The 23,669-nt window shown below is 41.4% G+C and overlaps 1 protein-coding gene across 1 annotated transcript in view; it reads right to left on the reverse strand.

Moving 5' to 3' along the window:
• Nucleotides 1-3,200: 3,200 nt before the first annotated feature.
• The window catches only part of LOC134635566 (uncharacterized), a 61,719-nt gene continuing 41,250 nt past the window's right edge, over nt 3,201-23,669 (reverse strand). The window contains exons 15-29 of the mRNA XM_063484940.1: nt 19,639-19,909; nt 19,302-19,345; nt 18,035-18,320; nt 17,480-17,523; nt 16,024-16,291; nt 14,453-14,502; nt 14,265-14,338; nt 13,874-14,088; nt 13,508-13,761; nt 12,145-12,273; nt 11,021-11,165; nt 10,819-10,851; nt 8,243-8,286; nt 7,874-8,126; nt 3,201-3,837 (exon numbers count right to left, since the gene is read on the reverse strand). Coding sequence (XP_063341010.1) covers nt 3,584-3,837; nt 7,874-8,126; nt 8,243-8,286; nt 10,819-10,851; nt 11,021-11,165; nt 12,145-12,273; nt 13,508-13,761; nt 13,874-14,088; nt 14,265-14,338; nt 14,453-14,502; nt 16,024-16,291; nt 17,480-17,523; nt 18,035-18,320; nt 19,302-19,345; nt 19,639-19,909 — 2,364 coding nt within the window. The 3' untranslated portion in view covers nt 3,201-3,583. The remainder of the gene's footprint in view (nt 3,838-7,873; nt 8,127-8,242; nt 8,287-10,818; nt 10,852-11,020; nt 11,166-12,144; nt 12,274-13,507; nt 13,762-13,873; nt 14,089-14,264; nt 14,339-14,452; nt 14,503-16,023; nt 16,292-17,479; nt 17,524-18,034; nt 18,321-19,301; nt 19,346-19,638; nt 19,910-23,669) is intronic.

Consider the following 23,669-nt stretch of genomic DNA (forward strand, 5'->3'; position numbering starts at 1 on the left):
GCAACTTTTGAAGAACTAGTGATTAATCGAGGATAAACAAACAGTGTAAGAGGAAAACTTGCATTCAGTCTTACACGCCTCTCTGCAGCTTCTCTCCTCCTTTTATCCCCCAAAAACCATCTCCACAGAGACTGTGTCAGCTCCCAAACAGTCAAAAAACTAAAAACCAGCAAAGGACTTCAAGATAAATAATAATAATAATTAAAAAAAACAAAACAAAGAAAGAACAATACAGTATCCTCAATAGCACCATAGAGTAAAACAGTGAACTTTGGATTATTAAACATTAGATTTCTCTGTTATAATTCCCTGTTAGTCTAAGTTACTCAGCCTTACAGAAATCTGGTCACAGCAGGACGATTATGTGTAAACATAACGATTACGATTATGTAGATGCTTATGCTTCTAGAAGCTTTTAAGATGAGAGGTGAAACGTCTTTTTAAAAAAAAATTAAAGAAGTCAAATTTCTCTCTTTCCAAGCTCCTTGGATTACCATAACCATATTAACTGAGAACCTACACTGACATAAGTGTATACTGTGGATACTGTAGCTCCTGTGAAAAAGGGAGCCTCAAATCAAAAGTACTTTCCTTCTAACTCTCAAACAGTAGTTTGCTGCTAGAACATCTAAAATAAGAACAACCCTTGGTTTCCCTTCAGCACTGTAGCCAGGCAGAGCTCTGTTGAGCCAAGCATTCCTTGAATGTTAAATAGTAATGACTAAAATTGTAACCATTAGAGGATTGATCCATTTGATCCTTATACAACTGTTGCAAGAGCTTGGTCCGCATAGCCAGCAATAAGTCGGACTCGTTCCCGGTGGGTGATGGGTCCTGCCAGGGCTGCCCTTTGTCACCGATTGTGTTCATAATTTTTATGGACAGAATTTCTAGGTGTAGCCAAGTGGCAGAAGGCTTTCACTTGGGTGGTCTCAGAATCTCATCTCTGCTTTTAGCGGATGATGTGGTCCTGTTGGCTTCATCGGGTGATGGCCTCCAGCTCACACTGGAACGGTTCACAGCCGAATGAGAATCAGCACCTGCAAATCTGAGGCCATGGTCCTCAGCTGGAAAACGGTGGAGTGCCCACTCTGGTTCAGGGATGAGTTACTGCCCCAAGTGGAAGAGTTTAAGTATCGACAGACGGATTGGTGCACCGGCTGCAGCGATCTGGATGCTGTACCGGTGTGTTGTTGTGAAGAGAGAACTGAGTGTAAAAGCGAAGCTCTCAATTTACCGGTCGATCTACGTCCCTACCCTCACCTATGGCCACGAGCTGTGGGTAGTGACTGAAAGAACGAGATTGCAGATACGAGTGGTGAAAATGGGTTTACTCCGAAGGGTGGCTGGCCTCTCCCTGAGAGATAGGGTGAGAAGGTTTTCACCTTACAGTCTAAAGCACCTTGAGGCAACTGTTGTTGTGATTTGTTGCTATATGAATTAAATTTTATTAAAATGAAAAACCAGTCTAGTGCTCCACCAGAGATACCAGCCAAAACCTTGAGCCTATTAAATAAAATATCATGACCAACAGTATCCGAGGAAGCAGTGAGGTTTGTTCCAGCCTTTGTCAGCTCTGAAAGATAACTGCTCAAATGAAAAAAAAAAAGAAGACTGATATAGAATATAGAATCTTTTAACAACACACGATCTTCTGAGTATTCATGTCCTCAAGGCAGAGATGAAGCCATGTTTTGAGTTTGTTGACAGTAGAGTGATGAGTTTAAGGATTACAGACTGAATCATCATTATGAGATTAAACGCACAAAGAAAAACTTGACTGATGCAGAACAGGAACAAACATCTGAACTTTTTCTAGCAAAGCTGCAAAAGCAACAAGGACGTTTTACCAAGTAATTAAACTAAACGCAAATCAGCAACAGCACTTTGTATGAAGTTAAAAGGTTGGAAATTTTGCAGAAACAAATATTGATAAAATAACACAATCACAAATTGATCATGGCATTTTTTCGAGCAAACCCTAACCCTAAACTTACCATCAGCAGTTTGTGAAGGAATCAACTTAATATTGAGCAGAATAAAGTTCAGCTCATTTTATTATTATTATTATTATTATTATTATTATATTAACACATCGGCCCACCGGGAAAATGCCAGCAATGAGGATTACCAGTACTACTCTGCGCAAATATGAAAACTACTCCAACAAGGAAGCAGAACTTAATGCCGCGCTTACCTTCAATAATTCATGTAAAATCTGAACACCTGGAATCACCGCTGATGGAAAATCATTCTTCAGTGTTTGTGAAGCAGCTTAGTGTGAGGCACTGTTCTCCTGCTGCTTTCTCTCACTTTCTCTTAACGCTGAAGCTGAAAAACTTCCGCGTTTCTGCGTCTCTCTCCTCCCAGCTGTCAGCCCGCCTTCGCTTCGCAGGGCTGCACATCAATCTGGCACCAGGCACACGATTAAAGAATTCGGAATTTATTAACAAGAAAAAGCTGCAATCCGAAGTAAGGATTACATTCACATACCAGTAGTATTTAGCTACTTATTTCTGACAGGATACTCGGGTTTCTGCCTGTAATTTACCACAGACAATATAAATCTTTAATATTGTGAGTTTCAGTTATTCACTAAACGTGTGTCAGCAGAGAGGAAGACCTGCGGTTTCCTGGAGGGCCGACAGAAGGCGGAAATACAAGCAGAAGAACAGCCAGTTTGAGGAGAGGACTTTTGAGCTCAGAAATTTAAATTTGCCGGAATTAACTTTATTCTTGTGCCGGTTTTCATCATGTTTTTGACAGAAAACCAAAGAGTTAATAGTTTCAAAGACCAAAACTAACACTGAAATTCATAAAAAGTACAACAAAACGTTTACAAACACTAAACTCTAAACTGAAATGAGAACACGCTCTCTGGAAACTAACTGAACTAAACTGAATTTAAAGAAAATGTCAAAATAAAAATAGAAAAACTGTAAAAGTCTGATAACTCTGATCACCACAAACAGCTGCTTCTTCTACACACGTGGAAGTTTCTGTTGTACTTTAATGAAACTTTAGTGTCTAATTATCATTTGAAACAGATGTTATTAAAGGAGTGATCCTGTCGTAAACGCAGCAGCAGAATGTGTTTATGGGCAAAATCAGCTCACCGTAAGAAAACCAAACAAGATTATAGAAAGGCATTTTATTTCAATTCTGAACATTATACTGTCTATAAAACTTTTAGATGGACGAATATTATGATTTTTTTATTTGAATTTGTGAGGAAGATTTGAAAATATTAAATATGCAAAAGCCAAAGTGAGAAGTGGGATGAAAGCTCAGCTGCGACTCGTCTCCCAGTCTCATCATTTCTTTCCTGTTTTCAGGATTCATGTACAGCAACCAGCACCTGTAATTATTAACAACAGATTAAACATTCGTAGCCTGTATGATGTCACCAGGTCCAAATTATAACCAGTGTTATAAATCCGCCCACTGTCATATTTAAGCATAAAACAAAGAGTCAGATATTTCTTATGTTTATATCAGAAACCCACAGAGACATAATGTCAGCATTTCCCTTTTGTAAATACTTTAACTGTAGAACACAAAATGGATTTCAGCAAACGTTCTTTCAGCAGAGGTCGTTAACAAGGAGTCTCTCGTGTGTCTGAAGGATTTGGTAGAAGACATCTTTGGAGGCACTGCCAGCTTTCAGGGGACCGCTGTAGAGTTCCCTCATCTTTTCCTGAGAAGTCTGCAGAGCTCTGATTCTGTCATAACTTTCCTGCTGGATAACTTTTCCTTTCAGGAGCTCGTCCAGAATCGGCTCGATGTTGCTCACTCTCTGGATCAGCTCCACTCTGTGTTTATCCACAAAGTGGTTTTCTGAGGAAAGATTACAGAGATTCATCACATATGTTGATAATCAAAGACTAAATCCATCCATAGCTTACATCCTCTGTTACTTATTTCCAAACAGAACTTGAAGATGGACAGATTTATTAATTGGCAATTAGATTACACACACACCAGAAATGTAAGAAACTATCTCAGCAGGCTGTTTGTAAAGATGACTGGCAAACTCATAGACAGGGAGAAGTTAGAGGACAACACCACCATCATCACTCTGTTGGAGGAAATCTGCCGTGCACAGCTGTGCAGTTTGGTGCAAAGACAACAACTCACTGCTCAGTGTCAACACATGTTTGGAGCTAATGGTCAGACAGCAGGAGAGTTTACTTCACGGTGGGAATACATTATTTACATCCATCACCATGAACAGATATTTATTTTATATCTCAATTATTTCTTCATTCACATTTTTGTTACCAGCATAAAGAGATCACAGGAACATTTGCCATCTGTGTTGCATCATCATCCTCATCATCATAATATAATACTTTGTGGGGATAGGTTAACTGAAAAATCTAAATTGCCCATATGTGTGAATGGTTGTCTGTCTCTGTGTGTTGGCCCTGCGACAGGCTTTTGACCTGTCCGGGGTGTACCCCGCCTCTCGCCCTATGACAGCTGGGATAGGCTCCAGTGACCCCCGCAACCGTATAAAGGATAAGCGGAAGTGGATGGATGGATGGAATAATACATTTTATTTGAGGGTGCCTTTCTAAAACCCAATTTTACCTTACAAAGAGAAAAAGACATCAAAACAAAACAGTAGGTTAAAATAGAGTCTAATAAATTAAAATACAGGAACCAGCAAAATACAACCACAAACAACAAATTAAAAACAAAATAAACAAACAAAAAAACATGATTTGACAGCAAGTAAAATGTGTATTAAAGCGAGTAAGCCAGTTTAAACAAGTAGGTTTTGAGTTGTGATTTAAATAAGGGAACCTATATTTCTTAAGGCTGAAGGAAGTGAGTTCCAGAGCCGAGGAGCAGAGCGACTGAAAGCTCTGTGCCCCATAGTTGTAAGGCGAGCAGAAGGAACAACAAGATGAGTGGCAGATGAAGATCTGAGAGAGCGGGAAACTGTGGTGATATGAAGCAGATCACAGAGATAAGGAGGGGCAAGGTTATGAATACACTTAAACATGAGAACTAAGATTTTAAAGTTTATCCTGGCTTCCATGGGCAACCAGTGAGGCTGTTGAAGAATGGGGGTGATATGGTCTCTTATGGGAGTACGAGTTATGACCTGGGCTGCAAAATTCATGAAAAAGTTTAAGTTTATGGAGGGACTTATTGGGGAGACCAAATAAGAGGGAGTTGCAATAATTGATCCGGGAAGTAATAAGACTATGGACAAGGATGGCAGCAGCGTGGGGAGTAAGGAAGAGACGAAGTCGGTTAATGTTACGTAAGTGAAAGTATGCAGACCGGGTTATGTAATTAATGTGAGACTGAAATGAGAGAGTACTGTCAAGTATGACACCCAAGCTCTTTACCTGCGGGGAAGGAAGGATGGGGGAATTTTCAATATTAATGGAGAAACTGTGAGATTTGGTTAAGGTAGAGGCCGTGCCAACAAGTAAAACTTCTGTTTTATTACTGTAAAGTTTGAGAAAATTGGAGGAGAACCAAGATCTGACCTCCATAAGACAGTTCGAGAGGGAGGTAGGTGGAAGGGATGAATTAGGTTTGGAGGAAATGTAGAGCTGGGTGTCATCAGCATAACAGTGAAAATTGATATTACACTTTTGGAATATTTGGCCAAGAGGGAGCATGTAGACAACGAATAAATGAGGGCCTAAGACTGAACCCTGGGGCACACCAGCAGAAACAGGATAGAGACTTGAAGAGTGTGATTTAAGTTGGATAAACTGAGTGTGGTCTGAGAGATATGAGGTGAACCAGGCAAGGGGGGTGTGACTGATGCCAATGGATGCTAATCTGCTGAGGATATTATGAAAAATTGTGTCAAATGCCGCATTAAGATCCAGAAGGATGAGAATGGTTAAAGGATCAGAATCAGCTGCCATCAGAAGGTCATTAGTAATCTATAAAAGCAGTTTCTGTACCATGATTGGGGTGGAAACCAGAGTTACTTTCACTAGAACTGATTAAACCAGAATAGTTTGCAGATTTGGCTGAAGCAATGCAGTCCTTATACAACAAGATATGATCGTTATACATTTCTTTGTGTATGGTAAGTCTGGTTTTCTTGAACAGACATTCCAGTTGGCGTCCTTTAGCTTTGAGATAGCGCAAGTTAAGAGTAAACCATGGTGCTGAACAGGAAAATGAGACAGTTCAGTGTTTAAGTGGAGCAAATATGTTAAGAAGGTTGTGGAGGTTGACATTATAGTGAGAAACAAGTTAATCTGGGGATGAGGAGCTGTGGATAAATGGAAGGTCATAAATGGCAGATGAAAGATCAGCAGGGTTAATATTACTAATTTTCCTAAATGTGATGTCACGGGGAGTACAGGTTTTGGAGGCTGTTGTATTTACAGTAAAGGAAATAAAGTTATGATCAGATTGGGGAAACAAATGAGCTTCACAGTGAGTGGGGGTAACGCCAGAACAGCAGACCAAACCCAAGATGTGACCTTTAGAATGAGTAGAAAATTTTATGTATTGTAGGAGTCCAAAACTTTCCAGACAAGAAGTAAAATCTCTGGAAAGAAGGATTTTATCATTGTCCATATGGATATTGAAGTCACCAACAATTATCAAATTTGGGGAAAGTACCGAGAAATGAGTAAGAAGAGCAGCAAAGTCAATTAAAAAAATCCTTATTTGGCTTAGGTGGCAGGTACACAGTGCATATATTGGTGGGAGTAGGTCCGGGGAGCTGTATTGCGATGTATTCAAATGAGTGGAAGGGTGGGGCAGAGACAGGGAGAACTTTCCAGTGCTTGCGGTGAATTATCCCGAGTTGCAAGGTTGACAGATGTAAACAAACTCAGATGGAGTAGAGTCATTAAGTGAAACAAAATCATTGGGCTGTTGCCACGTTTCAGTCAAGCAAAGAAAATCCAACTTACAGTCCGAGAGGAGAGCCTGGACGAGATGCACCTTACCAGTAAGAGAGCGGATGTTTAATAGACCGAAGTTGGTAAATGGCCTGTATTTGTATAGCACTTTACTTAGTCCCTATGAACCCCAAAGTGCTTTACACTACATTCAGTCATTCACCGATTCACACACACATTCACACACTGGCAATGGCAAGCTACATTGTAGCCACAGCTGCCCTGGGGTGCACTGACAGAGGCGAGGCTGCCGGACACTGGTGCCACCGGGCCCTCTGACCACCACCAGTTGATGCTGGAATTACCATGTCTGACAGTAGGCTTAGCCGTCCGAGCAAGGTGGGCCAGCACATTGTGGTCAACAGCCCGGTCAGTTTTACAGGGAGAACGATGAGTTTTGGACCAGATGGACACTATTGAGTTAGTGTCATTAGTATTGAAGTTTCGTCAGAGCCAATGGTGGATGTACCTGCGGCGGGACTTGAAAGCGATGTCTGGATAGAGGTAAAGAGCCTCAGGTGCACAGACAGCCAGGCTAAAGCTGAGTCGCAGAAGTTCCGTAGCAGAGTACTGAAGTAAAGCTGTCGCCGGGTGACAAGCGATGGAAAAAACAGTCCAGGTGAGCACAGACCACACAGACACCCAGTGGATCCACATCTTGATCAGGCCCTCGTTGAATGTAGCTGGTTGGAAAGGCCCGATGAGGGTAAAAGACAGAGCAGGCAGCTAGAGTGCGAGCAATAAAAAAACGGAAATATTGGGAAAGCCAATCAAAACAGGATCACGCTTTAAATACTTGATTCAAGTTGTCATCAATAACTTTAGAACAAATAGAAACAAAAAAAACGAGAATAAATCAGTGACCAGCGGCAGCCAGACGCGCCAGCGTTCACTCAGCCGGTGTGTTCAGGATTCCCTGCAACTTGAAATAATGATTGCTAAAATAAATCTTATAAGTGAACGTGGTACAGTGATGATACCTTTTTGTAGACTTGACGTGATTTTCTTCAAAACCTTCTTGGTCACCTCCACAGACTTTTCTGTGTAGGTCTGCAACATCAGATCCACCAGGTTACAGGTGCTGGTCTTCTCCAGTCGGCTCTCTGGGATGGGTTGGAGCTCCACCAAAACATCACGGTCTCGCAGGAACCACTTGAACTTTTCAAGCTCGTCCTTTTTCAGATCTTTCAACATTCCCAAAAGCTTCTCTCTGTCTGATTGGACTGTTAATGCCTGATGAAATTTAAAACAGACAAAGTGAATTGATTTGGAAATGATTTTATTTGTGGATAACAGATTAATACAATTTAATCAGGACTGTTTTTAATTTACTGATATTTTAAACTTACTTTCTGCATCTGTGCAGAGAGATCTTCATCCACAGAGTGTTTCTCTGAGGAAGGAAGAAAGAAATTAAAAAGAAATATTCTCACTAACGAATGTTTTTCTTTGTCACACAATAACGAAGCAAATGAATGTGTAATCGACTGCTCTGTGATCAAACAGCCAGGACATAAAGTAAGAGAAACGTTGCTGACACTCAGAAGAGGGTTTGAAGTGAAGATGTGTCAAACATGATGCGACTCAACAGATACCCAATATTGAAAGACTGAGATCAGAATCAGAAAATCTTCATAAGGACTGATCTGTGTATTTAGTTTGCTGAGTTCACAGAGAGATGAGTGGGACAGGAGGAGTCCCATCAGTGTGAACACTTCGGTGCATCATCGTCTTCAGGCTCAGATCCAAACCCCGGCTGTTTGCTGTAGATGTTTCTATAGCTCATCATAACACTGCATGTGCTTATCAAAATACATAATATCTTGTTTGCACAAAAATCACCATTAAATCCCCTCTACTTTTCTTAACAAAAGACTAAACATAAAGAACACCAAGAAGAGAAAAGGCCAAATTTATAAAATATATTTTATTGTCCAAATACTGATCCAAAAGTTTCAAAAACATCATTTTTTGATCTTCCTTGCAACTTTAACACTTCCTAACGTTAAGCAGGTTTAATTTTTTGAGGTTAGTTCCTCGTGTGGCTTTCTGTTTGTAATTTCTTCCTTTGTTCCTGTTCACACCTGTGTTACTGTGTAGGTTTAAGTGCTGTAACTGTAAGATGATGCAGCAGTAACTGTTTAAATAAAACTCATCTACACAAAGCTTTAAACACATAACACACTGCTCCGTGATCGATTTGTCATAATCAGGAAAAATGTCCAGCTGTAAAATGTAACAGCTGTAAAAGTGACCTTTTACAAGGAGCTGCAGTCAATCTACTTGTAATCTGATTACATTTCCTGTTGAACTTGTTCACAGAATGAGATTCAGAGATTATTTGATGTCAAAAAACATTTTGTAGGATTCATTGTCATAAATTGTCTGTGAAGGTTCTCAGTCATCCAGGTCATCATAGTCAAAGGAGCTTGCAAAGAAAAGCGTCTGGACTTCTTTAAGTTGCTTGAAGATGTTTCACCTCTCATCCGAGAAGCTTCTTCAGTTCTAAGGTCAAATGGTGGGAAGTCCCAGATTTAAGTGGGAGTTTCCCCCCAAAGAGGGACAAAGGACCCCCTGATGATCCTCTAATCACCTGAGCCAAGGTGTGAAAGCGGGTGTGGGTCCCAATCAGCCAGGGTTTTGGGTGAGCTCATTGTGAAACCTGGCCCCACCTTGTCATGTGATTTCCTGAGGTCAGATGGCCCAGGATGTGAGTGGGCGTTAAGGCGTCTGGGGAGGGAACTCATAGGGAACTCATCTTAAGGATAAAGGTCACTCTTTCGAGGATGCCAATGTTCACATTTTGGACAGAGAGGACAGATGGTTTGAAAGAGGAGTGAAAGAGGCCATCTATGTCCACTGTGAGCGACCATCTTTGAACAGAGGCGGTGGTTTACGACACCAACTGTCTGCCATCTATAATCCAGTTTTGAGTTCCCTCCCCAGACGCCTTAATGCCCACTCACATTCTGGGCCATCTGACCTCAGGAAATCACATGACAAGGTGGGGCCAGGTTTCACAATGAGCTCACCCGAAACCCTGGCTGATTGGGACCCACACCCATTTTCACACCTTGGCTCAGGTGATTAGAGGATCATCAGGGGGTCCTTTTGTCCCTCTTTGGGGGGATACTCCCACTTAAATCTGGGACTCCCCACCATTTGACCTTAGAACTGAAGAAGCTTCTCGGATGAGAGGTGAAATGTCTTCAAGCAACTTAAAGAAGTCCAGACGCTTTTCTTTGCAAAATTGTCATAAATTCAGAGTTTCACTGAAAATCGCCTAAATCAGTCTCAGCAGGTTGACTCAGAACTCACAGACTCTATAAAGATACTTTGTCTCTGCACAAACTACAGAGGTTTAAATCAAATTACCCATCAAGACCTGACAATCCTCCAAGCTCTGTTTAATCCAGGACTACCTTAAGCACTTCATCTTAATGTATGTGGATGACATGCTGTCTAAACTCGAGCCAACCACACACATCATATCCATCAGGTATTACAAAGACTCTTAGAAAACTGTTTGTTAGCCAAGAGGGAGAAATGTGAATTTCACATTTATTCTGGTTCATTTGTCGGGTTCCTTTTGGTCACATAATAGTTGATCCAGCCAAGATAATGATTCATGCGATGGTGAACTTGCCAGTTCTCACCACCAGGAAAATACTCCAGAATTTTCTGGGCATTTCACTGATTTCATCAGGGACTATTGCAAAGCTCTTTCCCTGCTAACCTGCTGAACTTCTCCTAAGAAACTTTTACAGTGGAGCACCTCTGCACAGCATGCTTCTGACCATCTAAACATTGTTTGCTTTGGCTCCCATTCTGGCACAATCTAGTTTGACCCTTCGCGTCAGTTCATAATTGAAGTGGATGCCTCCAGCAGGTAATGCATGGTACATTTTTACGTGTAATTTTTTACCTTTGACATAACCAGACTCTGGATGGTCATCTTCTGTTAAAGGAAAATCAAAAAATGGATATTAAAGTTTAATTAGAAGGTAAGCACATAAACTGTTACAGGCACTTTTCAATTTGGTGTCATAAAATGGAATATAACTCATTTTCCTTTGTTTCATTTCACATCTTACTTCCATAGTTATTATTGTTTAATATCCACCGACCTTTTCGAATTTCACAGATCCACAGTGGGTCATCAGGTTCACCAACAAGTGGTTCAGTGTGCAGGAGTGCAAGTATGAGTTCACTGCCTGGATTCTTAATGTAGACCTCATAGAGGTTTTGGTTATTGTATCTGAGGGTTAACGCCTGTAAAAGAAAAAAAAATCAGACAGTTAGTATAATTAGGGGGTGTTGATTCATTTAAACTACCATACAAGAGATTTCCACTGTTCCTTGTTCAGGCTACATGACAGTGTCAGACCTTTATGCGCTAACTGTGGTTCTGCTCTCTCCGGTCCAGGATACTGTCCATCTGTGCAGCTGACCCCATGCAGCATGTAGGCTTCAGTATTCATACTCAGGCAGAGGAAATCCTCTGTGCCAGAGCTCCTCATGGTGTCAAAGACACGTGTGCCAATTATTTGCATGTCGTGTGGCCAAATGTTTCTCATGTTAGAGGTATTTAGCCTCTTTGTTGTGATTGTTGAGTCATTACTCAAAAAAATCAATTATTACACATATTATGCAGAACTTAAATCCTAAAACTAATTCAGCATGTTACTTAATTTTCCTGGGAGTAATTAAGTAACATGCTGAATTCATTATTGTACTCTAATTACTTTTTTATCACTCTGTAAAATAGCCTGAAGTGCACTGTCACACAATAACCAGCTAATAGTATAAAACTTAGTCTACAGTCCTGGTTTTGTCTCTATGTTTAGTTATATTTGTTTTCTTGTTTCTATAATGATGTGTCTCGTCTCCCTTTTCTGCTTACAGCCCTGACTGATTTGCTATTCAGCGTTCTTTGCTCCATGCTCTTGAAAGCATCCAGCAAGGTTCAGGGGCAGTGCCAGAGGGAGGCTGGCTGGCACAGCTGTCAGTTATTGGCTTGTCATGCTTCTCCTCTTCCTACACAGTAGCACGCTGGGACCAGAGTGTGGGGAGAAGGGACTGATCTGGCTAAAGGAGCAAAGACAGCACAGACAGAGCTGGGCAGTGCTAAAAAGTAACTGAGTGCAGAAACTGTTTGGAATTAAAAATTACACTGTGAACAAGAAACACTGTGTGCAAGGTGGGCGTGTGGGGGGTTACATAGTGGCTGAAGTGCTACATGTAGGCCCACCTGCGGTTGGATCTTTGCACTTGCGTTGTCGGCTCTGAGACTGAACAGACGCTCAGTTTGCAGGTACTTGTCTGGATGATGCTTTCTGATTCTTTTAAATCCCTCACAGGATTCTCTGTCGTCAAATCTCTGTTTAAGAAATACAGAAAAGAATAAAGCAAAAACAGCAATATTCTCGTCTCTGCTTAAACCAATTTAAGCAATAAGATTTTTGTGAGAGAGGGTCTAGTAAAATAATAAACCAGAGGAAAAAGTCACATTAACAAGAATAAAGCCTGAGATTAGAGAGTAAAGATGCAATAACACAAGAAAGAGTGTGTAAAACAAATTAACTGATAGAAGCTAGATTATGGGAGAAGACAGGGAGAGTAGCCACCATGTGAAAATGATAAATATTTTGCACCTTCATGGGTGCTTTGTGAACTCTCAGATTAATAACAAGTGTCTAATTTTTACTTATCAGAGTTTTGTTACATGAAGTCTGTTTGATGTAATATTACAAACTCTGGGTCCAAATAATCTTCAGATTACAGTGAAGACATTTATCGACTAAATTATTCCCACAAGTGCTGCTGTTGGTGACTTTCATCATACTCGTGGGCCACTTTAAAAGAAAAACCATGATTACAAAATATTCTGGGCTTTCTCTGTCTTCTGTACAAATGCTTTTGTTATGTAAACTTTTACATTTAGCGAGGCTATGTGCTCTGTTTCAATGGATTCAGAGACGCCCCCCACTGTTACACAATGGTACAGAGAAACATTCAAGTTGTTGCCAATGGAGCACCTTAGTGCCATTATAAAGGACAATTGTGATGCATTCTATAGGATATAGCGGCCTTTGCTTGATCACCCACCTCGTGACCTTGCTGTGCAAATACATAAAGGGGGATCACATTTTGTTTTAAAACATAATAATTAATGTCTGTAAACCCCCCCCCCCCCCCCCCCCCCCCCACACACACACACACACACACACACCTTTCTTTTTCTTTTCCTTCCTTGACTTTAAATGTGGAACACTGTACATATTTTGACCCAGACATCTAGATTTGTCACTCATGTACCTGTATTTGTTTTTTTCTTTCTCTTCCTGTTTGTATTTGGTTGTGATGATTTGTTTTTGTTTGGATTGTTTCCAAAAAAAATCTATGAATCATCGTTTTAAGAAAAAAAAAAGAATGTACCTAAAATCAGAGACATTTATTCTACCAGTAGACACATTTTCCCATTGGGTTCAATGTATTAAAAAAAATAACCAAAAACATTCTTCTTTCAGTGTCTCTTTTGTCTTTTGTCAGTCGGTCCTAATGTTTGGAATCTTGTCCTGTTTCACATTTACATCATTAAGATGTTCAGTTACCTGTTCCAGAGCAGGATCCTGTCGTATCAGGTAGACGTGGAGTTTGAGGAAAGATGTGTTGAGTTTATAGTACATCAACATGTAACAGCTGATTTTTGGAGGAAATATGAAACGTATCAGAGCCGCTATTATCGAGAAATTTGGTTCAGTTAACTTGACATGTGTTGGTGTGACCTCAGACACTTTTTCCACAACATCTCCACAGTCATCTATGTGAACGACTGCAAACTTGTCCAATATGTCAGGGATGTCATCTGCAGGAGAACACAACAACACAAACATGGTGAGAAGAACAGTTTATAACAGTTTGTGCGCTCACTGTCAGAAATGTCAAACATCTAAAATTCTTCCTTCATGTCCTCTTACCGATGCAGATCCAGTGTGGCAGGTGAACTTCATTTAACTTCCCAGCAGTGACTGTGACGTCCATCAGAGGACCTGCAGGCATGTATTGTCTGCTCTCCATCCTCTCCATGTGTCCCTCCCAAGATCTAAACTGGTACTGAAAGCTGGTCTTTCCCTTACAGACCCAGCGCAAGCCCGAGACTCTGCATTCAAAGTGTCCTGCTGCAGACTGAAGGCTGAAACAGGAATGAAATACACACTCATGAAGGAACAACAGAGTGAATGGAAACACAGAGAGTAGTCGTGTGAATTGGATGCAAAATGAAGAATTTCCTCTGGGAATAAATCCAAAGCTGAACTGTTTCCTGTAGTTCCAGTTTGCTGTGCTGCAGCATTCAGGAAGTTGATTTACCTGTAAGTTGGAGCCTCGTCTGCATCTGTACTGTTCACCTCAGGTTCAAGTTTAGTCCAATCACTGGTGTCCTGCTGCAGAGGACAGTCACTTTAGTCAATAAGTACACATGTTGATTTTTGTAATCTCACAGAAAGAAACAAACAGAAAGAAACTTTAGGAATAAATGGATGAATGGAAGGGATTACCGTCATGCTCTGACAACCTTCAAGCTCTGAACTTCTTTCAGTTTTTCGTCCTTGTTGAGACACAAAGAATTCAAATGAATGATGTTATGCTGACATATAAAATCATCCTCTAACTGTCCACATGTTTGCTGTTTGATCACTTTATGCTGTGCAGTGCTGCTTCAACATCAGAACAACATGTTCAGCAGGACGTGCAGCTGAGTGACGTCTAAGATGATCAAAAGTTGATGAATTCAAATATTCTCACCAGTGATGTCAGAACAAGACAGACAGAGAGAGAGAGAAAGGTTGGATTCAGTTCTGATGATTTATGCAAACTTATTTTTGGAGGTCTGTTGTGTTTCCTGTTTATTTTGATGTATGTCATTGTTGATTTAAAGTTACTTGAACACCGTGTTGGGGAGTAACAGAATACATGTACCGGCGTTACATATTTACAATACAAAATATGAGTAATTGTATTCCATAATAGTTACCGTTTAAAAAGGTGGTATTCAGAATACAGTTATTTTGTTGAAATGAATAGATTACACGGCAGCATTTTCCTGTTTCATATGTTAGGTTGTCCCCTCCCTATTTTTGATAATTCCACGCAGGTCGAAACCCAAACAAAACACGCATGAAGAGACTGTAATGCCTGGATCTCAATCTCCTGGCCCATGTCACCCCTGCTTGCAGCCTGCATGATGACGTGAAGAAATATTTTTAAAAATTAGTATACAAAAAATGATTTGATATGAAGGCAATAGGGAGAGTGTTACAGGCATAGCCCTAAAGAATGCAGCCTCATGGGCAGTGTAGTCCGTGCTGCAGGGAGAATGGACTGCCATACCCGTTATGTGTTTGTGAGCGAGGGAGGGAGAAAAAGGGGAGTCGAAAAGTACGAGCTGTCACGGAGCAGAAACGGGAGCTGGAAGCATGTAAATATAATAATAACCACTGCAGCCAAGAAGAGTGCCTGACGAGCCCAGTTGTAAGTAAGCTATTAAGACTCGACTGTACACTGTGTTCGTGTTTTCCTCCGAAACAATAAGTTCCGTTGGAGCAGCCTTTCAGCGCCTCTCTCTGTCTCTCGCTAGCAAACTTGACCCAGACAACAAAGTAAAGCTAGTTTTCGGCTACGAGCCCGACGTATTAGCCAGAGGTCCCTTTACAGTTTTATGCCTTTACGGTTCGGAGCCGCAGATCTGTTTTATATACGCGCGGAATAGTTTTCTATACGAGATCGCTGCAAAAAGTGCAGCCTTACCTAATTTTATATTGAGATTTAAAAACCTTCAGTAAAAGTAATAAATCACACAGCAATAGTACATTCATGTAATTATAAAAAGCATGATAATATATTAAGTATTCCATAGTATTCAGGATACGTTACTCTCATTGAGAAACGTAACGGAATACGTTACAAAATACATTTTGTGGCATGTATTTTGTAATCTGTAATGGAATACATTTTAAAAGTAACCTTCCCAACACTGCTTCTAGAAATTCACAATAAACTTATAAAAATGTCAATATTAAATATTTTTGAGTTACACAAACTTCTGTAACATGATTTCTTTTGGTCTTACCTGAGCTGCTCTCTGACAGCCTCAGCATCAGATCAGGTCTGTTCATGTCTGTTAAAACCTCCATGGTCACCTCCACAGACTGATGACCAAGTTTATCCACCATCAGATCCACAAGTCTCTCTGCCTTGTTTGTATACATCTCTATTTGTGGCAGGCCCATCTTAAAGCAGGTGAATGGCAGCAACAGGATACATTTACCGAGATCCTTTTGACTGAATTCATTCAGTGTTTCCAGGAGAATCTGTCTAACAGCTTCCAGTGCTTTTTCCTGAAAAACCCAAATAATTTATAAAGTTACTGTATAATATCTCTGTTGGATGATTTAAAAATTTCTTTCACTTAATTTCCTAAGTCTCTCTGTAGTAGACATATGAAGTATTAATGAAAACGCATATCTTCATTATAATATTTATATTTTTCAGAACGGCTGTGTCCAGGCAGGATGTAGGACTCTAACGCAAAACACTCGGACTGCAACCCGTTCTCACTAATAAACTTAAAAAGGCTGCTTTATTGCAGTGCAAAACTCCACAAAAAATAAACACGCAAAAAACAAACATAAACTACAAACTGGAAATTAATGCTAGACATGAGTAAACATGGAAACGAGAAACTAAACATGAGGATCACAGGGAGCACGTAGAGAAAAACACAGAGCATGAAGAGGGGACGACACTGACTGAGAGAGACACAGAGCTAAAATACACGGAGAAATAACAACGGAATGGGACACATTAAGAGAGCACACCAGGGAGTAAAATCAAACACAACAAGACCAGGGGAAACTAAACTAGACACACTAACATGAGACACATAGTTACAAAGTAAAACAGGAAACATAACAGAGAGACGCGGACTTGACAAGCGTATACAGCTGACAGGGGAAACAGAGCAACCATGGAACACAAAGACAAAACCAGAACACTAGTCATTGAAACGAAAAGACTAGAAATGATAAATTCTGACAAAATCAAAGTTCAATAATAAAGCAAAACTCAAAACACTGGGTCATTGACCCAGGACCATAACAGTAGTCTTCATTAAGGTGTCTGCAAAGCTTGGGTATCATAAGAAAATATTATTTTCTTTCCATCAGGACTAAAAACATGTTTTTTTCTCTAAGAGAAAGTTCATGTTAAGTTTTTCAGTTTTTACATTAAAAAGGTAGAATGAGTGTATAAACTACAATAACATAATATCTCATGACAATAAAATATTTGAATACTTTTGATTTCAAAGACAAAGAAAAGATGACATTTCCTGGTTTTATCTTCAGTAGTAGATCCTTCACTCTGTCATCAGTGGAAACATTATTGCTGCAGAGCTCCACATTAACACTGTGAGAAGCATCCAGTTTCAAAGATGCTTTGTCTGTTTCATCATGTATAATGTTCAAGATGAGGATGATTTACAGCCTGAATCTACTGAATGAAAGCTGAGTTAAAGTCACACTCACTCTCTTCAACAGTGCAGCTCCATGTTCATCCACAGAGTGTTTCTCTGAGGAGGAAAGACATTTACAATCAACTCTGAGGATTCAAACATCATCACATCCAAGTAGAATCAGCCTTCAGACGACACAGATGATTTAAAGGAAAAATAACAAAACATGCAGTAAAACGACAAATGAAACACACAACCCCCCAAAAATGCCATCCAGCCATCCCTTGTTCAGCTTAGGGCTGAAGTTGTCACAGAGAGAGACAGAGTACATTCACAGTGTTACTCATGGAATAATAAACAAAAACAGACAACCTAAAGCTAATTTAGAACCATCAATAAAGCCAACAAGCATGTGTTTGGACTGGAAACCAGAGCACTCTGAGGAAAAGCATGCAGGCACAGGGAGAACATGCAAACTCCACACAGAAAGGTTCCAGCCAACCAGGAGGCTCAAACACACAACCTTCATGCTGTGAGGAGACAGTGCTAACCACTGCACCACCATGACACCACCAACACAAACACCTGTTGATGACACAGAGTTTACACTCATGCATGTTGGTCTTACCTCTGGATGCTGAGCTGCTCTCTGGTAACTTCTGCACCAGATCAGTTCTGTTCATGTACATGAAAACTTCTCTGGTCACCTCCACAGACTGCTGACCAAGTTTATCCACCAACAGATTCACTATAACTGCTCTGTTTGATGATGGATTCAACTTCCATGAGATATATGACAGATTCTTCCAAGGAAAAATCAACTGCAGGATTTTCTTGAATTTCTCAAGCTCATTGCCGTTCAAATTACTCAAAGTTTCTAAAAGCAGATGTTTAACAGCTGCCATTGTTGCCACCTGGAACAAACAATTAATTTACGTGACACGGTTTTTTTTATCAGTTCTAGTATGCTTATGAAAGCAGAAGGCATGATCCTTTTTTAAAATATTCAATAGCTTTTGTTTTTATTTATTCAGGCTGCAGTTCTTCTCTCATAATGTGCAGCTAAAAACTAAAATTTATTGAGAATATTTCCATGATTTATTATTATTAATTTTTTGAGCCTTTTCTCGATAGAGACAGTGTAGAGAGACAGGAAAGCAGGGAGAGATAGAGAGAGGGGAAAACATGCAGCAAACTCGGACCAGGACTCTGGCCTACTGCTCTCCACCCATATGGTCGCCGGCTCATCCCACTGAGCTAAAGCTTTTATTTGCTATTAGTAAATCAGCAAATGACAAAGTTTACAGGTTAGAGTCAAATATCCATTATATATCCCCCTCTGTAATATTCTTGTCAATATTCTTGATATTTATTTATAATCACCTCTGTAAATTCTTCATATTTATAATTGAACGATTTGTATATTTTTTATTAGTGCTATTTCTTAAATTTGTAAAATCTGTAACATATTGTATTGTTTAAATTGTTTAGTCTATTGCAGTTACTGTGTTGGAGCAACCCAAATAATTATCTTTGGGATTAATAAAGTATTCTGATTCAGATTTTCCATATTTTTTATCAAATATTTGTAAGTAGAATAAAGTTTCATCTTTAAAGTGTTTGATGTTTTCAGATTTCTCTGTCCTGTTGAAGAGTCAGGACAAATGTACATGCTGACATTTCCTCAGCTCATCCTCAGTGGTAAAGACATCCTGACATTAGTGTTGGAGAAAATTACTGCTGAAGAAGTCAAACTGAATGAAGCTTCAGTTTGTCACAAACATCCAGCAGAAATCATGAGAAAAATGACTCAACATGAGAACTGATGATACTTTAGTACTCTGACTTTCAGCCTGCTGTCTTGTACTGAATCAGAGAGATGTGACATGACTCACTTTGTGGATCAGTGCAGAGCGTCGTTCATCCACAGAGTGTTTCTCTGAGGAGAAAAGTGCTCAAAGTCACTCATGACAAACACATTTAACAACTAACTGACAATTATTCAGGAAATATGACTTTGGAAAAATGGACAATATGCAGAATTACACTGAAACCTCCTCAGCAATAATAAACAGTATGAAGGAGTAATTTTTACTCCTTCTGACAAAGTACCTAAATATGTGTTTTCTTTTGTCTTTATTACAATATTATACATAATGTCAAAGAAGAAGACTTTACTTAGAAGACATGCCAGTTTTATGTTTGTAATGAGTTTTGATTTTGTTGTCTTACTTCTAGGCAGTGAGCTGCAGTCTGACAGCCTCTGAGCCAGATCAGTCCTCTTCATCTCCTTTAAGACCTTCATGGTCTTCTCCACTGACTGTTGGCCGTAAGTCAGCACCATCATAAACACTGTGTCCTGCAGGTCTGTCCTCATGTACCGTGTCAATGGAAAGTCAGATTTCTGATGATGAATTTGTTTCTTGAATTTGCTGAGCTCCTGGTCATTCAGAGCAGCCAGAGTTTCTTGAAGCAGTTCAATAACAGACTCCATCGTTTCTATCTGGAAAATTCAAAGAAAATGTTCATGAGATAAACGTGACATTTCTCAGTTGGATTCAGGTTTTTTTGTTTTCCTACTTATTTAATTTGTACATACTGTTCCTTCGATAAACTGTAAATCCACAAATGGTGAGCAGTCAGACTTCTGCACTGTGGAGTAGTGGAGTTTCTACTTGGCCGTTGAGTCAAACAGTTATCATACTGTGTCTTGCAAAGTACGGTAAAGATGTGGAAATAAATATTTGTCCGTTTTCCACTACAAGCGGACTTTGTGCATGATTTCAGCTGCACAAGGACATGTATATTGTCTAACTACCAGCTTGTTTTTCCGCTGTGAGATTTGTGTGAAAACTGACTTTACTGCAGCACATGGACACAAAACTAGGCGGGGATTCACCATTTTGGTAATCTCCTCAGCTTTTCAGCACAGCAAGTAAGTGCAGTTACTGGTGGATAAAGGAGGGGGCACTGGACACGGGACTTATTAGAATACATTTTTAAGCTACCTAGCAGCGAATGACCCGCTAATGACTGGTGAACTACACATGAACAGCTATCCTTTGTGTCTTTTCTTGTGGGTTATTGCTGCAATTTGCTATATTGAGCTCGCAACTGTCAATAAGGTGAAGAAGCTAAACAGAGATTCATGGAAGATGACAAAAATTCAAAAAGATTCATAAAGATTATTTGCCATCCAAATTCAACCAACTGTGCTACACTGTAATCATCATGGAGTGGCTAGGGGCATTATGGCAATGCTGATAGTGAGCAAAATAGGATGCCAACCATCCAGTCTTAATCAGCTAATACTCCCAGCTATCAGACAAGCCAAACACTAATCTTCAGGTAACAGTTCTTTCTCACTTTGTTTGCTGTAATGCAACAGCAAAACAATGTTATGGAGGTCCTGGCAAAGCAATAAAGATTTTCTATTTTTATTTTTTTTCGTTTACTTTTTGGAGCAATGCCCTTCTGGATAGCCCGGGGAGCTAATATGCCATTGTCTAAATATGAATCCAGAAAAAGGCGACGTGAAGCCAACCAATGCTGGATTTCTGTGGCATAGAGAGGTGTATTATCCTTGACATCAAGGAGAAAGAAGTATGACCACCTAAGTTTATGTACCTTGTCAAGTTAACACACAAGCTAAGTTAGTGCTACAGCCATTGTTTGGCTATATAAATGACAGCAATAAGGCATCAGCAAAGTTTCCACCAAATCTCAAATTAGAGAGGAAGATTGGCAAGACAATTTTTACAACAACAGACACACCTGTGAACCACTCAAGCAGTATTAATGCAAAGCCAAAAATGCAGAAAGCAAAAAGGGACTCGCTAGGTCTACCGCTGCTTTCATCAACCCCGCTCTCTTTTGCCATAGTAAGCATACCATGGCCCCCTCCGCAAATCGCTACCTTATTGCGGTGGAGGGGTTTGTGTGTCCCAGGGATCCCAAGGGCTATGTTGTCTGGAGGCTTTTGCCCCCTGGTAGGGTATTCCGTGGCAAATTGGTACTGGGTGAGGGACCAGACAAAGAGCCATTCAGAAAACCCCTATGAGAAGAGGGAGGGAACAGTTAACCCTGCCTGGGACAGGGTTACTGGGGAACACCCTGGAGACTGGCAATTGGACATGGAATGTCACCTTTCTGGAGGGATAGAAGACTGAGTTAATGCATGAGGTTGAGAGATACCGGCTAGAGATAGTCAGGCTCATCTAAATGCACGGCTTGGGCTCTGGAACCAGTCTCCTGGAGAGGGGCAGGACTGTGTCTCAGTCTGGAGTTACCCCTGGTGAGAGGCGGCGGGCTGGGGTGGGTATCCTGGTATCTCCTCCGCTTACTGCCTGTCTGTTGGGGTTTCTCCCAGTGGACAAGAGGGTTTGTTCCCTGGACCTCCGGGTCTGGAACGGGCCCTGACCATCGTCTGCGCTTATGCGCTGAGTGGCGGTTCAGAGTACCCAGCCTTCTTGGAGTCCATGGGTGGGGTACTGGAGGGTGCTCTGCCTGAGGACTCTGTTGTCCTACTGGAAGACTTCAATGCTCACGTGGGCAACAACAGTGAGACCTGGAGGGGCGCAATTGGGAGGAACCGCCTCCCGAATCTGAACCTGAGCGGTGTTTTGATATTGGACTTCTGTGCAAACCACAGTTTGGCCATAACAAAGACCATGTTCGAACATAAGAGTACTCTAGGCCAAAGGTCAATGATTGATTTTGTAATGGTATCACCAGACCTAAGGCCATATATTCTGGACACTCGGGTAAAGAGAGGGGCTGAGCTGTCAACTGATCACCACCTGGTGCTGAGTTGGATCAGGTGGCAGGGGAGGACGCTGGACAGACCTGGCGTGCCTAAACGTACAGTTAGGAACGCCTAGCAGAGGTCCTGGTCTGTGAGATCTTCAACGCACATTTCCAGCAGAACTTCAACAGCATTCTGAGGGAGACTGGGGACATTGAGGCCGAAAGGACCATGTTCAGCATCTCCATTGCCAAAGCCACTGCGCTGAGCTGCGGCCACAAGTCGTTGGTACCCGTCGTGGTGGTAACCCCCGAACCACATGGTGGACACCAGAGGTGAGGGGAGCCACCAAGCTGAAGAAGGAGTCGGGCTTGGTTAGCCTGTGGGACTTCGGAGGCAGCTGATAGGTACCGACAGGCCAAGCGGAACGTGGGGCAGGCAGTGGCTGAAGCAAAAACTCGGGTGTGGGAGGGGTTCAGAGAGCCCATGGAAAAAGACTTTCGGACTGCCTCGAAGAGATTCTGGCAAACCGTCAGGCAAGTCAGGAGGGGAAAACAGTGTTCTACCTGTATTGTGTATAGTGCGGGTGGAGCGTTGCTGACTTTGACTGAGAAAATTGTCGGGCGGTGGAAGGAATACTTCGAGGACCTCCTTAATCCCACTGGCACGCCTTCTGTGGAGGAAGCAGAGTCTGGGGACTAAAGGGATGACCCGCCGGGGGCGAGGTCACTGAGCCAGTTAAACAACTCCTTGGTGGCAGAGGTCCGCCCCAAGTTCCTGAAGGCTCTGGATGTTGTAGGGCTGTCTTGGTTGACACGCCTACAATGTTGCGTGGAGATCAGGGGCAGTATCCCTGGATTGGTAGACTGGGGTGGTGGTCCCCATCTTTAAGAAAGGGGACCAGAGGGTGTGTTCCAACTACAGGGGAATCACACTCCTCAGCCTCCCTGGGAAGGTCTATGCCAGGGTGCTAGAAAGGAGAGTCCGTCTGTTAGTCAAACCTCGGATACAGGAGGAACAATGCAGTTTTTGTCCTGGTTGTGGAACACTGGATCAGATCTTCATCCTCTTAAGGATACTTGTTTCACGGACCCAGCTCTGGAGGACTCAGGGTCCGTGAGCAGTGTGGACTGTTGTTGTTGTTATTATTATTATTATTATTTGGTGTATGTGTGTGCACTGTTCCGCGGTCTGGGGGTTTTGTTCCATGTATCTATGTATAGGGAGGTGTGTGTGGTTGGGGCTGTGGCCAGGAGGCCGGGCTACAGGCACCGTCAGGCCTCTGGATGACTATCCACGCCCAAGGAGGATGCCACACACCTGCAGCGGATCAGCGTCGGCGGAGGGAGCTACTTAATGGTGTGGTGAAGCCTTCACCGACGCGGGATCATTGCGTGAGACTCCAAGTAAGTCTTCCAGTTTAGGTCAAGTCAGTAAGTGCATGCCTGCTATTGTGGAGTGTCCTAACAGCTGCTTCTATTATTTCCCGCAGAAAGAGCATGGAAAGCCAGAGCAGCGA

The sequence above is a fragment of the Pelmatolapia mariae genome, linkage group LG10_11 (assembly GCF_036321145.2).
Source record: "Pelmatolapia mariae isolate MD_Pm_ZW linkage group LG10_11, Pm_UMD_F_2, whole genome shotgun sequence".
NCBI classification, from domain to species: Eukaryota; Metazoa; Chordata; class Actinopteri; order Cichliformes; family Cichlidae; genus Pelmatolapia; species Pelmatolapia mariae.